This window comes from Nyctereutes procyonoides, unplaced genomic scaffold, assembly GCF_905146905.1.
Source record: "Nyctereutes procyonoides isolate TBG_1078 unplaced genomic scaffold, NYPRO_anot_genome, whole genome shotgun sequence".
Taxonomy (NCBI): Eukaryota; Metazoa; Chordata; class Mammalia; order Carnivora; family Canidae; genus Nyctereutes; species Nyctereutes procyonoides.
This window is the reverse complement of record NW_026575125.1, coordinates 116,109,699-116,127,657: the sequence shown is the minus strand read 5'-3', so window position 1 is coordinate 116,127,657 and position 17,959 is coordinate 116,109,699. Positions and strand designations below refer to the sequence as shown.

General features: G+C 48.8%; 1 protein-coding gene across 3 annotated transcripts in view; it reads right to left on the bottom strand.

Moving 5' to 3' along the window:
- Nucleotides 1-17,959, bottom strand: part of MTMR1 (myotubularin related protein 1) — a 64,152-nt gene that overhangs the window by 21,117 nt on the left and 25,076 nt on the right. For all 3 annotated transcript variants that reach the window (XM_055337822.1, XM_055337824.1, XM_055337823.1), the window contains 7 exons: nt 16,624-16,718; nt 16,135-16,242; nt 13,586-13,687; nt 13,187-13,270; nt 12,206-12,355; nt 10,710-10,898; nt 421-606 (listed from right to left, as the gene is read on the bottom strand). In XM_055337822.1, coding sequence (XP_055193797.1) covers nt 421-606; nt 10,710-10,898; nt 12,206-12,355; nt 13,187-13,270; nt 13,586-13,687; nt 16,135-16,242; nt 16,624-16,718 — 914 coding nt within the window. The remainder of the gene's footprint in view (nt 1-420; nt 607-10,709; nt 10,899-12,205; nt 12,356-13,186; nt 13,271-13,585; nt 13,688-16,134; nt 16,243-16,623; nt 16,719-17,959) is intronic.

Here is a 17,959-nt window from a genome sequence, read left to right as displayed (position 1 = left end):
TTAGAGTAGGCTACATCGGATTTCTAGGACAGCAAAAATAATTCTTTGGAGAACCTCAGAAGTTCAGGTGAACAAAGCCAACACTGCAATCAACTGAGGGTCATTGGGAAACGTGAGCCCTGGGGGTGCGGGAGGCCCTTACCCTAAGAAACATGACGACAACAAATACAGTCCTTGTTATGGGGCCGCAAAGTACTTTACAGACCTTATCTGAGGCAAGCGGCATCCCTTTGTGTTAGGTCACAAAAGCCCTCCACAAAGACCAGGGTCTGGACACTGCCCGTGGCGACGATGCAAGCCTAGTACGCTGCAAAGAGGTGCTGCTTGACATTGTTGAGAAACCACGAGGACACACAGATTTGTGGTGGACACATGGAAAAATCCTAACAAGAAGGCATGTAAAGGACCAGGCCTCTTTACCCTGATGTACTCCAGCCAGTGCGTCCCATCCACGTTGGAGAGCCAGCGCGCCTCATCAACAGAAGGGTACGCGATCTCTTTCAGTTTACGCAGGGACTCTCTCATCACGTGGATATTGTGGATCTCCAAGAACACGAGCTCCGCGTTGGGGTAAGCGCTTTCACTTTCGTACCCTCCACCCTTGGCCTGTGAAAAACAGAGGACATGCAGAACTGCGTGTGAGTTCACACTTCTGCTGTCTCTAGCGTTATCAGGAGGAGACCATTAAGGAAGCAACAAGCCCATCCATCTATAATAAACCTCCTGAGCCGTGGAGGACTCGCCCCCGTCTGCTGGAACAGAGCACCCACACACTCAGAGCGGCTCAAAACAACAGACGTATCTTCTCACAGCTCTGGAGCCAAAATCATGGTCTTGGCAAGGCCGCGCTCCCTCAGAAGCCTCTGGGGAGGATTCTTCTTTGCTTCTTCCAGCTGCTGGTAGCCCCGGGTGTTTCTGGTCTCCAGACACATCACTCCGGTCTCTGCCTCAGCATCACATGGCCTTCACCTCGTGTTTGTCTCTTCTCTTCTTCTAAGGACCCTAGTCAGACTGGATTACGGTGCCCCCTAATCCAATAGGACCTCATCTTAACTTCATTACATTTATAAAGACCTTATTTCACAATGAGGCCACATTCACAGGTACTGGGAGTTAGGCCTTTGGCATTTTTTTTTTTATGGAGACACAATTCAACCCATAACAACTGTCCAGCACCCATCCGTCATCAGTTTGTAAGCCATTAGCAACTGGATCTTACTCAAGGTTCTGTCTGGTAGTGCCATCTGTCTGAACAGAAAAAGTTGTACTATCACAAAATTTCTGTCTAATCAAACAATTTGTAAATCCCAAAGAGGTTTAAGCCATTTAAGTAAAATAAAATACAAATGGAACAAAACCAAAAGGGGATATGGCTCACTCATTGGTAATCTCATAACAGTCTGGTCTATAATTAATTTCTATTTTGTGACGGTCAACATTCAGAACCCATCGGTGATGAGAATGTAGCCAAACTGAACCCCGGATACGTTGCTGGTGGGAACTCACACCGTGCAGTCTCTGCGGGAAATAGTCTGGGGGCTCCTCAGGTTAAGCACAGAATTATGTGACCCAGCAATTGCACGCCCACCGCATTGAAGATGGTACTCGAATAAAAACTTGTACATGCAAGATCACAGCAGCAGTATTCACCATAGCCAAAAAGTAGAGGTGACCCACTTGCCCACTGGTGGCTGAAGGACAACCAAAATGTGCTCTCTCCATACGATGGAGCATTATGCAGCCATGCAAAGGAAGGAAGTGCTCGTATTTGCTATAACACCAACGAACCTTAAAAACATCACACTGAGTGAAAGCATCCAGGCCCCAGAGACCACGTGTTGCATGATTCCATTTCTAGGAAAGGTCCGGAGCAAGGAAATCTATACAGATGGAAAGTAGATTAGTGGTTGATAGAGGCTGGGGGAGGGGAGAACAAGCAGCAACTGCCCATGGGCACAGGGTTTCTACTCAGGGCTCTGAGAGCATTCTCGAGTTAGAGGGGATCGTTGCACAACATTGTGAACATACCAGAAAGCCACTGAATCCTAAACTCTAGGTCGGTAAAATAGCTGGGTTAATGTTACACAAACTTTATCTCCCAAAACATAATAAATGCATCTGTGAATCCAAAGACCACATTCTTCATTTAGCATCTAGCCACTTAGCGAGTGAGCTAGATGCTAGGGTGACAAGTGGAGATGCTGGTCCTCAAGGGTGAGGAGAGGCACATGTGCAGCATGGGGGGGACGAGTCCTGTGCTATAGGAGAGCACAGGGCGTGCAGGGTGCCTACCGCCAGGCCCGGGAGGCTGCCAGGCGGACAGAAGAGATGTCGGTACTGAGAAGAGAACACAAGTCAGGAAAGCTTGTGGGGAGGAGGGTCAAGAACACAGGGCGTGGGGGCCAAGGTGTGCAGACGCCCAGAGATGGGCGAGGAGGTGGATTCCTGAGAGGCATGAGAGAAGTTCAGTCGAGAACACCGTGGCACCAGTGAGAGCAGTGAGAGAGGAGGCCAGAGGGCAGCCCGGGGCTGGACGGCACAGGCCAGGGCAGGTGGCCAGACTGCAGACGCGTGTGAGGCGGGCACCATCAGCCTTGCACAGTGGAATCACCACTGGTGGCAGCAGGCAGAAGGGCGTGCAGGAGGGTGGGACCTCCTGCAGGTAGGCCAGCTCAGAGATGGGTGCTCACCTGGCTGAGGGCCTCGGGCTGGAGGCAGCAGGGCAGAGAGATGCCGCAGACTGGAGGGATTCAAGAGGCGAGACACAGTGGCTGATTGGGGCAATGGACGCAGGTAGCACGTGAGGATACAGGGATGCCCGGAATTCCAGGCTGGGCGCCCCAGGAGTCAGTGCCATCATGTCCTGACACAGAGATTCATAGAGAAGGAACAGAGTACTCTGCTTTCCGTGTGGTGAGCACAGTAAGTGGAAAGGTGTGCCAGCAGTGGGTCTGGAGCTCAGAAGACAGGTCTAAGCTGTGGCTATTAATGCAAAGTCACTGGCCTACGGAGGGTATCGGAGGACACAGGTCCGCATACACAGGTCCAGCTTGTGAGTTCACAGAAAAGTGTAGGCTGGAAGCTTGAAAGCGTGTAAAGTGAGAGAGAAGAACTGCCAGAGACTGGAGAAAGAAGAAAAAACAAGGAAAAGAGTATTCTGAAAAGGAACAGGTACTGAACTGCCGAACTCTTGAGAAGTCAAGGGGAAAAAAAACAAAAACTGAAAACTACACCCTGGATTTTGTGACAAGAAGGTACTTGGTGGGATGCCTGGGTGGCTCAGCAGTTGGGCATCTGCCCTCGGCTCAGGGTATGATTCTGCAGTCCTGGGATCCAGTCCTGCATCGGGCTCCCTGCGTGGAGCCTGCTTTCCCTCTGCCTGTGTCTTTGCCTCTCTGTGTGTCTCTCATGAATAAATACATAAAATCTTTTAAAAAAAGAAGGTACTTGGTGACTGTACCAAGAATGTTCTAGGCAGAGATGGGGACAGGAGCTGGTCCCACATGGCACAGGAGGTGAGTGAGTGGTGGTGAGCACCACGGTATATCGGGGTGGGAACTCCTCCAGGAAGTTCACCTGTAAAGGGCAGAACACTGGCACCAACTGGTAGGGGACAGTGACAGTGGCTGAAAGGATCGCTTATCTGTGCAGGTGGAGAAAATCACACGGCGGAGTCAGCAGAGGACAGAGAGGAGGCCACTCCACCACGGGAACAGGAGGCTTCCATGGACAGCAGGACAAGGTAGCTTCCAGCATTGGTGGCAGGTAGGGTGGTCTGTCCTCTGTGCTCAAAGGCCAGGTCAGCTGCTGAGGATGAAGGCAGCGGGGCAGGCTCAAACATTAGAAAACAGTCATAAAAAGGCTGAAGTGGCCTCTGCAGATACTGGGGATTGGGGGGAGGGACTTCTAAGCATCACCAAGGGCCCAGCTGAGGCTGGAGAATTGCAGCATGAATCCGGAGTGGCTCCAATCGGCACGCTGCGAGCCTTTTGCTCTCACTGAACATTCAGCAGTCTGGGGCATCGGCGGGAGAACTGAACTGGGCCAGGTGGGGTGTCAAAGGGCTCCTGAGCCAAGGTGCTCGCTGGAGGACAGGAGGCAGGACAGCCTGAGGGGGTGAGGTCAGGCAGTGGGCAGGAGCGCAGGAACAGGGGCAGGACTGAGAGGGAGCCATGGGAGGCACCAGCACCCCAGCCCCACGCACACAGGACAGGCCGTGGAGCAAGCGGGCACAAGAGGCCGAGGCCTGTGCCACAGGCCGCATCTGCGAACTCGGAAGGAAGGAGTTCCGGGGAAGGCTGGGCTGCATGCGGCTGCAAGCCCTATCAGCTGGACGTAGGAGCAGGGGCTAAGGTGAAGGAAAGTCTGCAGGTGGCGAATGTGCGGCGGGAGAACAGAAGATGTGCATACATTTGGATGCCAGCTATACGTCAGGTCATTCCACAGAACTGCAGGGGACGCTTTCCCTTCAGGGAAGACCTTGCAACACCCACGAGGGACAGAGCAGTGGAGCACAGCCCTGCCTCCGCGGCACAGTGGCATTCTGGTAAAAACCACCACCTAAGCATCCAATGAAGACGCTGCTGGGGAAGGTAGTGGGAAAAGGCACAGGCCTCACAGCAGGGAAAAATGGGTTTGCAGGGACGCCTGGGTGGCTCAGCGGTTGAGCGTCTGCCTTTGGCTCAGGGCGTGATCCTGGGTCCCGGGATCAAGTCTCACGTTGGGCTCCCCACAGGGAGCCTGCTTCTCCCTCTGCCTGTGTCTCTGCCTCTCTCTCTCTCTGTGTCACTCATGAATAAATAATTAAAATCTTTAACAAAAAATGGATTTGTAATCCCAGCTTTGCACCCAAGGACTTACTGGGCCCTCACCTCTCTGCACCCTGACCTTCCCACCTGGAAGACTTTCAAACGGCTGCTGCGCAGATTAAATACTAAATTCACTAAAATAAAATCAATTACCTTAATTAACGCTAATCCACGCGAGGCTTAGTGCCTTCCCCACCCCGCCCACCCCAAGATTCTCAAGCACTAGGGCACCCAGCACCTCCCATGTCCAGAGCCCTGAGCCAGGCAGAGAAACCAGGCCCAGCCCAGGCCTGCTGGCACCCCGAGGCCCGGGGAAGCCGCTCTGTGAGATGGTGTGCTGGGCTCCAGCTTATCCAGGACCTCCTGGAAGTGCTGAGGAGAAGCAGGAGACGGTGTTTCAAGGCAACATGTTACCCAGAAACTAATCACTAAATATACAAATGAGACAAATGACAATTAGGAAATGGGGTTACAGAAGAAACCAGATGCAGAGAACAGGCACTTGGAGGTCTTGAGCCAGAAGAGGAAGAAGGGTGAGAAGAGGCCCCAGCTGTGCCCCCGAAGGAACAGTGGGGGAGGGGGTCCAGAGTGTTCTGGAAGACAAGGCTTTGCTGGCCAGACCTCTCTGTATGGGGGCAAAGCAGAGTTCTAGAGGGAAGCTGGAGATGTTGGGACCCTGTTACCCACTAGCCCCCGAGGCCCCAAGAATAAGCTGACAGCAGTGGCGGCAGGGCCATCCCCAACCCTTGCAGGATAAAGAGACCCGAACACCCCCAGGGAGCAGCCGGCTGAAGGACAGACTCCCAGCAGCTGTTCTGCACTTGGTGAAGGTCTGTCAGGCCATCTGCCCATCAGTCTGCTGGTCTTCGGTGGCAGTGGGGACGGGGGTTCCCAGGTGAGAGATCCAATGGAAGCCTCCTCGAGGGTGGGCAACACCCAAGAGCCAAAGGTACAAAGTGGCGGGACGGGATCCACACGGCCTCAGAACCCAAAGTCCACACACATCCCCTGCATATTTTCACCCCCACAAAATTCATGTGTTGAAGCCCTATCCTCAAAAAGATGGTGTTAGAAGGCGTGGCCTTTGGGAGGGGATTAGGTCAGGACAGGGGAGCCCTCCTGATGGCATTAGTGCCCGTATAAGAAGAGACGGAAGACAGCGGGCCTCTCTGCTCTGGGCACTGTGAAGACGCGCTGAGAAGGTGGCTCTGTAAAAGCCAGGCAGTGCGCTATCACCAGACACGGAATCTGCTCTTACCCTGACCTTGGACGTCCCAGCATCCAGAGCCGTGAGAAATAACAGTCTCTTGTTCACAGGCCACCCAGCCTACGATACTTTGTCGAAGCAGCCCGAGCTAAGACACCTCTCCCACCCAGTTCTCCCATTGGACACTCCTCCTCTCCTGACACTGAGGACCCCTCCCTCCTTCTTGGGGTCTCCTCCTAACACCCGAAGTGCCCCTTCCTCCCGTGGGTTCCTCTCCTGCCCTCCACAATGGCTCACATGACCCGGACTCCTTTGGTGGCCTCACCTCTACCCGTCCGCAGCCTGCAACCAACACCCAGCTCGCCACCGGGCCCCAATCTCAACCTCTGACCTGACCTTTCTCTGAGTTCCAGAGCCTTCTCTTCCCCACTCAGGCTCCTCAAACACAATAGTTAAAACTAAATTCCTTCCCTCCATGTTCACTTTCTCAAGAAACAATCTGACTTAAAAGCCCTCGGTGCCATCACACTGGCTCCACAATGGAGTCGGGACTTTGGAATCCACATACAAGGCCACTTGCCATCAGCTCCGTGACTGTCCGTGGAGAGAGGAACCCGAGCCACCAGCCAGCCCCTCATTCTGGTCGCGGAGCAGCTATTCTGTAATAGCTGGACTCTGGGGACCCTCCCGGCAGTCCCTGCCACTCAGAGCCGACAGTCCGCTCGCTGGATGCACACGGAAGGGACCACAGCTGTTTGCAGGCCACCATCACACAGACCTCTGCTCATCTGGAAAGATGTCCCCGAGGGAGTGACCTTTGGCATATCATCCAAGGATGAGGGAGGGCTCAGCTAAGGAGGCAAAGGTTCGGACATGACCATGGGAACATGCTTTAGGAATGGAAAGAAGCATCCCACACCTGGGGTCTGTGGAGACAGGGAGGAAGGCCTGGGGGTGGAGGGCTTCAGAGGCCCTGTCCAGGAACTAGATGTCACTGCTTCAAGACACAAAGCAAGATGTTGAGAAGGTCACTCCGGCCATGATGTAGACACTGGACTGAAGGGAGCCCCTACAAAATACTAGCAAAGTGAATCCAGCAGTGTATTAGAGATTCTACGCCATGACCATGGGGGATTTATTCCACCAATGTAAGCAGGCGGTAGGAGTTTCCGAGGGCCGCAGTAACAGAACCACCAGTTAGAAGGTTTAAAATAACACACATTTACTCCCTCACAGTTCTGGAGGCTACAAGACCAAGCCCAATGTGTCTGGGAGGCTTAGCTCCTACTGGAGGCTCAGAGGAAGAATGTGCCTTGCTCCTGGTTTCTGGTAGCAGCTGGCGATCGTGGGTGCTACTCGGCGTATGGCCACACTGCCACTTTCCCTCTCTGCGTGGCCCTCTTCTAAGGACACCGGCCATCGGATTGAGGGCCCACTCGACTCCAGTAGGACCTCCTCTTCACTAATTCCATCTGCAAAAACCCAATTCCGAATAAGGCCATATTCTGAGGTTCTGGATGGACATGAATTTTGGGGAGATGCTAATCAACCTACTACAGTGGTCCATACACAAAAATCAGTCAGTGGAATACACTACATTAATAGAATGAAGGGAAAAAGAGACACACGATCATCTCCACTGATACAGAAAAGGCCTTTGAACGTCTAATACTCTTTTCATGATAAAGCCACAGAAAAAAATTAACAACAGAAAGGGATTTCCTTAACCTGATAAGGGCATGCATGAAAACCCCATGGCTAATATACCCAATGGTGAAAAACTGAAAGCTTTCCCCGTAAGATTAGGAACAAGACATGGATGACCACTTTCACCACTTCCATTCAACATGGTACCAGAGGTTCTTGCCAGGAAATTCGGCAAGAAGAAGAAATAAAAGGCATCCAAATTGGAAAGGAAGAAGTAAAGTATCTCTACTTGCAGATGACACGATAATATATACAGAAGAGCTAACAGGGACTTGGACAGATAAAAACTCTTGTTTGGCTCCTAGACACAACACCATGAGAGATAAAATCGTTCCAGACGTGCAATTTGGCGTCCTGCTTCTGTCTCTTCCACATGAGGTCACACAGAGGATGGACTCTGCTCCACTGGATGTTTAGAAGACCGCTTCTGCGAATACAGCTTTTCTCGTGCTTCTTCCTAGCCTGGGACAGTACTGCAGTGGGGACAGCAGATCCTTAGAGAAGTACGAAGACTGACGGGGTTAATGACCCACCAGCCATGTGAGCGTGGGGAACTAACAGAGAAGGCCTCCCCGTGACAGGCTGAAAAACACTCCCCCACCCAAAGATATCGACACCCAAAGGTTCTCTGTGACTGTGAATGTGACTTTGGGGAACAGTGTCTTTGCAGAGGTCATCAAGTCAAGGATCTTGAGATGAAGGGACCTTCCTGGATTATCTTGAGCAAGCCCTAAACGCCTCTCGCAAGAAGGGAGGAGGGGACACGCAGACACAGAGAGAAGCCATGTGCAGGCAGAGGGGGCCAGCCGCATGCCATGGCTCCACACCGAGCAGCCACCAGGAGCTGGAAGGGGCAAGGAACACATCGTCCCCCAAAGCCTGTAGAGGGAGCACAGCCCAGGCAGCTGGCAGACTTTTGGCCTCCCAAACGGTGAGAGGGTAAATCTGTGTTGTTTCATGCCACCTCGTTTGTGGTAATCGGTGCAAGGCCTCAGGAAACTCCTATCCTATGCATGTCCTTCCCCACGTTGTCCCTAAGCCAATCATCTCCATGATGGGAACCCCCCAGTCACCCCTGGGCCAGACTCCTCGGGCAGCGAGCTTAGGAGCGCCCGGTGCTGCGGTCATCCTGGTACACCTCGACGCTGCACACTTTCCTCCCATTTTACGGAAGAGGCACCTGAGGCTTGTTGAGGGTGCAGCCGGGCATCAAGGGCAGACCCTGGAGGAAAGCCCAGGGCAAAATGGTTCTGAGGCCCAGGGTTCTCACTGCCCCATCTCTCAGGCCCAGTTGGATATGTAGAGGTTGTTACCAGGGAGATAGCTGAACAGAGATGTCAACCAGACAAAAGGATGGAAATTCTGTCTTGACCCAAGGAGGAATCAGGGTGAGATGGAAACTCAGGTATCAAGTTCCAAATACAGAGAGTATGTGGACTCATGGAGTCGGAGGATATGGCCTGGGGAGATGGTGCCAAGTACAAAAGAGGAGCCCAGCCAGATTGAAGGAGCACTGCCATTTGGAGGTTAGGGAGAGGGGGAGGAACCAGCGAAGGAGACAGAGTTGGCCAGGCCAGAGAGAGGGATCCAGAGGGTGAGAGGTCATGAAGGTCCGGCACACAGAGCAGTTCACTCTGAGGTCAGGAGCAAGGACAGCTACCATGAACCAAATGCCTTCTCTGGGACGGTACCTGTGCAAGGTCCCCTATGGCCTTCCTTCACATCTACCCCAAGGAGTAGACATCCTGTCACTCTCACTTTCGAGATGAGGCAACTGTGGTCTAGAGAGATGAAGTCACTGCCTAGGATCATGGAGCAAGTAACCAGGCACCTTTCACACCCACAGAGCTGCTCTATGTTCTCCAGGCCACACCAGGTGGCCACATGGCAGATCGTGTGACAGCCTCCCCAATACCTCGCAAGCCATGACACCCAACAAGCACCCAGGTACTGAGAATGCCATGTCTGGTGGGCTGGGCATGGGGCTGGTGACCACACCCTTAGACGTCTTCCTCCTTGCCATTCTTGTGAGTGATGTGCTCTGGCACACTGTCACATAGGTACCCCTGCCCGCCTCTTCCTGCTAACCATCCAAAGCCAGTTCAAATGCCACCTCCTCCGTGAAGCCTTACCCAAATTCACCAGCAAGGCTAGCCTGTCCCTCTCTTGTGCTCACCCCCACATGCTGAGCTGACACTTCCTATAACAGAGCACCTCACCTTACCTATGTTGGTATTTCCCCCCAGCACCTGCCCCTAGTAGGGGCGCATCACGTTTGTTATCCAAGTGTCATTTTACAAGTGAGCATGATGAGATGGTAAGGGCTGCCACCATCTTCCTGATCTCTGAAATTACTCATAGAGAGGGCCAAGTCCTCTGAGTGCCAGATGCACACCTGCAGCAACACAGAGAGGCAGTCGTGGGCAATAGAAATGACGCAGTTCAGAGCTTTTCCTACCTGGAGAGCAGGTGCTAGGGGCAGGGCCTCTTAGCTGTGGCTGGGCATGAAGGATCCCAGCCCCTTTAGCTACTAGGGATCAAATGGGAGCTGTCTGCAGATGACACTCCTGCATGTGATTTCTGGAAACTTTGTATACTTGCCTGGTTTCACATAAGAGATGCCATTCTAAAGAAAGCTTCAGACCAGATAGGAATTAATCAAGCAATCGTCATAGTTTACAGGTTAAAGGGACTTCCAAGGGCCTCACAATCATTTCATTAAGACTCTTACTTGATTCTTTAGGTGAGAATTCTCTTTCTGAGTCTTTGCTTAATTAATTAAGCACACAGGATCGTGGAGAAGCAATAAGAGAGATGGTGCACAGAGCCCCACATGCCAGATACCAGCGAGGAACAGCTAGAGGCTGATCACAAACACCCCACCTTCAGGTGGGGAGGAACTCCGCAGTCTAATTGGACTGTGGAACAATCTATGGCCATGACAGGAGAAAAAAGGCACTGTTTCTGCAATGTTATTAACAACGTACCTTGTTGGTATCAGCAACACTGTTTTGTCGGGCATCGAAGATGATAAGTTTATGAGACTGTGCATTAGCATCCATTATCGTCTGCAAGTATTTTTCATCTTCTTTACAGCGTTTATCATTGGGACCCACAAGTGGCTGGCTGCAACGGATAATTGTTGCCTGACTTTCTGGATGAATCCATGATAACACCTAGTGTTTGTAAGCGGCAAACATTAGTACTATTCCTAAAACAATATATGCCCTGACTGTTGGGCAGTAAAAATAAGTTACCTTTTCAAGCACAGCCTCTTCTGCATATTTTCCTCAAAAGTCAAACCAATCTGTGGCCCTGGAACCCACTGTCTGGGTCAGATTGAAAGAAGTCTGACTAGATAAGATCCCCAAATCCCCTTCCACCTCCAAATTGTGTGACTCTAAGAAACACAGAAACTAAGTCAAACCGTGATTAACAAGTCAAGCCCCACTCCTATCTGAATGACTAGTTTTATTTTGTCTCCTGACTTAAAGACATCTTTGTATCTCAATGATCACATATGTGGCAGGAGGGCAAAGTAATTTTTTTTATAAATTTTTAATTTATTTATGATAGTCACAGAGAGAGAGAGAGAGAGAGAGAGAGAGAGAGAGAGAGAGAGGCAGAGACACAGGCAGAGGGAGAAGCAGGCTCCATGCACCAGGAGCCCGACGTGGGATTCGATCCCGGGTCTCCAGGATCGCGCCCTGGGCCAAAGGCAGGCGCCAAACCGCTGTGCCACCCAGGGATCCCCAGGAGGGCAAAGTAAAAGACAGTCTTTTGGGATGCCTGGGTGGCTCAGCAGTTGAGCGTCTGCCTTCAGCTCAGGGTGTGATTCCGGAGTCCCAGGATCAAGTCCCGCATCAGGCTCCTTGTGAGAAGCCTGCTTCTCTCTGTCTGTGTCTCTGCTTCTCTGTGTCTCTCATGAATAAATAAATAAAATCTTTAAAAAAATAGTCCTTTATAAGGTGTAAAGCTCTGCCCCCAAACCTCCCATCTTCCTCAGGCGGCCAAGAGACTCGGAATTACACTGGACCACAAACTCTATGCTCCAGAACGTTCACTCCCTCCCTGATTATGGTGAGAGTGTCACTGGTGTACATGAATGTTCAAATTCACTCAAACTGCACCTGTGCGAGGGGTTTTGTCTATCAGTTAACACCTCAATAAAGCTGTTTAAAACACTTCATCCCCTGCTGGCTTCTCTATGGATTTGGGTCACGCAGCTGTAGGCATTCCACTCAGCATCTAAGAAAGTTAATTTGCTCTCAGACAACTCGACAAAACCAGCGATGTACGCTGTTAATGCAACAACGTGCTCTTTCTCGCCACTCCTTTGTTAGTCTCAACTGCCTTTAGAGGGCTTTAGGCATATTTTTCCACTTTCTGTTTTGTTTGCTAGAGTTTTTTCTGTCTTGCTTCTTTCCATATTAGATCTAAAACAGTCTGTGTTTATGCCTAAGTGATAATGTTTATTACTTACCGGGACTCTGCCTTTGGCTCGAAAGGCTGCCACTTTGGAAAGGTCATCATCCTTTACACTAGTTGGCACAACAATGACAGCAGGGTAGGTGTCACACAGCTCATAGTTACTGTTCACTTTGGATATTTTCCAGCTCTCATTTGGCAAGCCCTGCAGGGTGTTAGAGAAGGGCAGAGAACAAACTTCTATGTTTTCAAAAAGTAGTGTGACCCAAATCCATTTCTTATTTTCTCCTAAAATCCACTTATAATTTGTTATTCACTGCTACTTAAAGTGTAAATATATGTTTATCTAACATAACCCATGTCTTATCCATTTTTAAGAATTTAATGAAGCAGAAGAATTTCCAAACATATTTTAAAATGGTAAAAGTTACATGCTAGAATCCCAATCCTGCACATTTCTTGTTGTGTTTTATACAAAGAATGAGCATGGTATTGCTTTTGAAAAACCCATGAAAGTTCTTTAGAGACACAGAAACTTTTTGCAAACATGTACAGTAAGTAATATAAATCCCCATACCAAATACACAGTGGAGACAAAGATTAAATGTCATGAAAATAGCATCTTATCGGAGTATCTCGAAACCGACAATGTGCTGAAGGCTTTCTAGGTACAGAACACCATACCAGACTGATGTAGTCACGCCATACACTTAATCTAATTTAAGCCATTGGTTTTGATCCTTACTCATCAACTCATTACCAGAATATCTAATAAAAACCATCTGGCCCATTTGCTTTTTAAACCTCTGTGCTTGTACTCGAATTGCCCTCTGGAAAAAGGATGAAGAGCAGAATAATCAAAGTTTGGCATTGAGAGAATCCAATGGAGCATCCCAGAGACGAAGAGCCTACAAGCTAGGTAACTCATATGCATGCACAGCTTGTTTCAAACAGTTTATTCTCCACTACATTTCTAACCTGGTAAAAAAGAGATGCTCAACCCACTATCTTTGGTCCGATGAGGAATATACTTTACCTGTCTCTTATATTCAGATACAGGATCATAAACTTTCCATCCATTCACTGGAAATTTTTCCTTATAGCTGAATGCAAAGAGTGTCTAGATACAAAAAACACACAAAAACACATCAGTATTTCTTTATCATATACTCAACATGAAAGGTCTTCATTCAGCTGTGAGCTAAATATTTTAAGATTTCTACTTTGATCTGTAAATTTTGAAGCAACAAATTGGCACTTTCCTTAATCATTACACAGAACTGACAAATTTTAAATATTCTAATATTAGTCACAAACAGAGAAAAGAGATAAAGGAAACCTCTGGAAAAAAGGAATAATTAAACATGACTTTTTGGACACCCCCCCACACACACACACAAAGGCATACAAAAAAAATTTATTTTGGTGTACTTGCCTGCCCATTGGAAAGAGGAAATGCATGTTTGTTGAGGTTTTCAAATATCCCAAGTTTACTCTGTTCTTCCTGTTTATAAGCAAGTCGCAAGTTCCTCATATCCTATTAAACAATTAGCAAAACTCATTTATTGAACATTATCTACGAGGAGACACCATACTATAAAGAGATACATGAGATATTTTTATTAATTTCTCATGGTAGAGATTGTTTCCACTAACAAAAGACAATTAACAAAAGCACCTCCAACAAGATAACAGCAATTGAGGAAACTGGAACAAAGGAGGGGACATGTTGGGGGAAGAAGTCATCAGATTGGAAGCAAGAAGGTTAGTGCCTGGAAGATGTGCCATCGGGGCCTGTGCACTTACTGCAAAAGGTGTGCCACAAAATCAGCCAGTAGCTTTAAGCTGCCAAAAGAGTCAAATGCAGATTTTGCACCATCAATAAAACAGAAATTTCTTTGTGTACTCAGAGCCAGAAGTCTGTATCATGTAAAGACTATGTCCCTCGGTGCACTCCTTACAGAAATTATAATGCCATTTCTCAAAATCAGTTTCTTAAATGCCCCACCACACATGCTGCTGACTGAGAGCCCTAGTGCGAGCCCGTGGGAGCGCGCCCAGTGAGGAGGCTCAGATTTCTCCCCAGGACCCGTATGAGCAGGGCTCCCTGACCTTTTTACACCTATGCCATTAGTTAAACACAAAAGTCTCATTCTTCTTTAACATTACAGGAAATTTGAAGATAAATATGACCACAAGCAGATTAAAGCAAGAGCAATTTGGGAAGTGGCAAAGTTACTCCTGCAATATTATATATAACGGAGAAGAAATGGAAATGCCTGAAATGCCCATTGACAGAGGCTGGAAAGTTCTGCGTGTGTTGAGGCCAAAGAGTTCCAAGACGGACTGTTAAGGGAGAAAAGAAAGGGGCAGAAGGGGCTACCTAAGACACTACCACTACTATTTGTAAAGACCACACAGACAGGCTTGTACACACAGGGTGTGCGTGGAAATCAGTAGCAGTGGGTGCCTGACAGGAGTGGAACAAGGTGGCTGGGGGTTGGCTGGAGAGAGACTGGCTCTTCCCTATACACCTTGGGAATTGCGTACCACCTGTTAAAAGAAACCAAACCTAACACCTTGCAAGGCTCTGAGGCATGAGCTGAGAGGGCTGAGAATGTGGCCCTAGTGATGCTAGGCTGGAAAACATTTTAAAGCAGCTATTAGCAAAGGCTCACCTCGGCCATAAAAACATGTTCATTCAACAGCCCTAGGGCACTCGCCTAAGCAACGTGACTTCCCAATTCGCCCACCCTCCAAGCTACTCTGGCTACACACACACACACCCTGGTAGCTGACTGAGCTCACTTGCTATTTAGGATTGCTGAGAGAGCAAATCATTCCAAGCAAAGGGAAAGCATGTGCAAAGAGTCCAAAGTCAGGGGTGGGGAGCACACAAGGTGAATGAGAACAGCTAAAGGAACTGGGCTAGCAAGAATTAGGGGAGGGTGGCCGAAAGTGAAGCTGCACAGAGCAATCATGCAGCTCAGACACACAGGCTTTTGGTGAGTCCTCCCTCTAGCCTGAGGATGAAGGGAAGCTACTGGAGAGTTCTAATAGGGAAATGTCATGTTCCCAAAATGCAGGGCTCATCGAATCACCCATCTGCTCTAGGTTCGACAACTGCTTCACACAGCTGAGCATGTGGAACCCTGGCCTGAGAAGGACAAATGTAATTTGTCACAGGACAGCACTGCCATGAAGTGGCCACAGGGAGTCTAAATGCCAGTAGATCCACGATCTACAAGAGTAAAGGATTCTCTGAAAAAAACAAATGGGTTCAGCTGCAGTCTGGGGCCAACCAGAGGGAGCCGTCTTCAGAGACGTGATCAAAACAGACAGATCGGCAGGTATCCAAACCCTGACCATGGAAGAGACGTTGGCAATTCTGCACAGGCTCTCTTTCCTGGGACTTTAGGGAGGGTTGTTAATAAAGCGTACCCCATGAGGTAAAGTCTTTGGAAATAAGATGTATCAGTTAAAGTGTTTCTTACATGACTAGTCATCATTAAAATCATCACACACATTTCTACTTAACCCATTGGAGGGAGAGCAGAAAACCAAACATAAGCACGGTGCAGGTGAAAATCCCCACATCGTGTTTTTAATCACAGAATCTATATAGACTCTATCGCTGCCCCTTCAGGAAGTCTCTGACCATCCACTGTTCTAAAGGGTAGTTTTAAAACAACAAACTGGAAAAAAGGTGTTCCTCTCTGCTTTTCACTTGGTTTCTCTGAAATGTAACAAATAACATCAACATTTAGGTTATAGGTCTGTGTTGATTAGAATACTTCAATAGAAGAGGTTTACCTCCACAGCTCCCAGAGTGGTATGAATTAGCTTCTACAAGATTTGAAGAGGCCTCAGTCCTGAAAACACTGTAGTTACTAACAGTCCCAGTGACCCTCACTGCCCAAAGACTGTGTCAGAAAAAGCTGCTAGCTGAGTGCCCCGTCAGGTTCGCCTGTGTCCGCACCGTACCTTGCACACGATCTCTATCCCACACGAATTGTCCCCGTGGCTCTGCGCTCCAATCTTCTCAACTCTGCTGATCACGCCAAGGGGAACGTCAAGGATGAAATTCGGGTCCTGGGTTTACAAATTAATGAAGGCCTATCAGTGCCAGTCAGCAGAGCTTTCATACCGGAGGTCTTCTCTGGGTGAAAATGCAGATTTGCTTCACATTTCCCCTTGGCCCCAACAACGAAACTGGAGTCTGACTGATAACATGCTTTATAAGGTAGATGCCAAGGCTACAGTTCAAGTCACCCCCACCCCCAGCTCTAAGCACGACATTCACAGCATTGTCCCCAGATGCCTTATCTGTCTGCCAATGTGCACCTGTGAACCCCCCCCCCACCCTGTGGCTCTGTCAGGGTGACAGGATTTCAGGGCTCTCTGTACTCTCTCCTTACCGTGGGTTGTGCTCTGCAGGGCTGTGAAAGACGACACATCCACTTAAAAACTCACCCGCTCCGCGCTTTTGAAGTACAGCTTGAAGTCGGTCACTGTCAGGGTCCCGGTCACTGCGCCCACAAACGGGCAGATGTACATGACGTCTTTCACTGAAAGAAAAACCCCCAAGTAGCAACTTTTGCCACAGACTTGCGCTTCCAGAAGTCTTAGGTTTCCAAATAGACATATCTGTGATTCCACTTTGCTAGGAAGTTTACATTTTTTATCACATTAAATAAAGATACAAATAGTCTTCTAAGAAAATTCCATTCTGTAAAACACAATCCTGATTTGCTACCTAGGGAGGTTTTAAGTCAAGGGCCCCATAACAAGTTACATTTTGTCATCGTTTTCCAGTGGTTACCATTTTCCCTGAGTGATAAATTTGTCATATTTGGAAACAGAGTAATTAAACTCCGGAGACCCTGGGCTGTGGTTTCATCAATTCCCGCTAACGAAAGCCAATACACCTCCAAAGGAAACTCTTTCACAAATGACAAAAGCCAGAACCGCATCGGTGGCATGGAAAATGACTTCTTTGCTTCAAATTCCTTCTCAGTTTCCATATCAGTTTTTATTTTCTTATTGTTAATATCAACTTATTTAGTATCACCATCAACAACGTTCTGGAGTCCTGTGAGTGAGAAGCAGCTCACACCTACCACAAAGATAGCATATCTTTACCATCTTCTCTCACGGCCACTCCACTGGACTAGCAGGATTGTATACAGCTACAGAGGAGTCCGAGTGGAACCATTAAAGGCTGTCATTCAGCCAAGTTCTCAAAACACTTCCATTAAACTTTTCTACAGCTCAGTATGCACTGATCAGCTTCTATTGTTGGGGTTCTACGGATAACTGGGCACAGTTCCTACTCACAAGGAGCCAAGCCCTATAAGAGGCACCACACAGAAAATCCCCATTGTACGACAGCCTCACAAATGCTATCATAACCCAGTGGGCACAGTAAGAGCTCAGAAAAGGACCCACTTGGCTCAGCAGGGAAGCAAGGAGGTGAGGAGGGACAGGGAGAAGGGAGGGAGGGGAAAGCAGAGTTGTTGGAGGTTAGTGTGTCTGGGACAAAGGATGCAGCGGGGATGATAGGACATGAGGCAATAGAAGACTTAATCGTGAAGGTTCACAGCAGCTTTGTGTGTAATAGCCAACACGTAGAACAGCCCAAATATCTACCAAGAGATGAATGGATAAGCAAACTGTAGTGTAGTAGCATAATAGGGTACTGCTTAGCAGTAAAAAGGAATGACTATTGACCCATTCCATAATATGGATATGAAAATACTTAGGCTGAGTATAAGAGGCTAGACAAAAAAGAAAATATTAAATGATTACA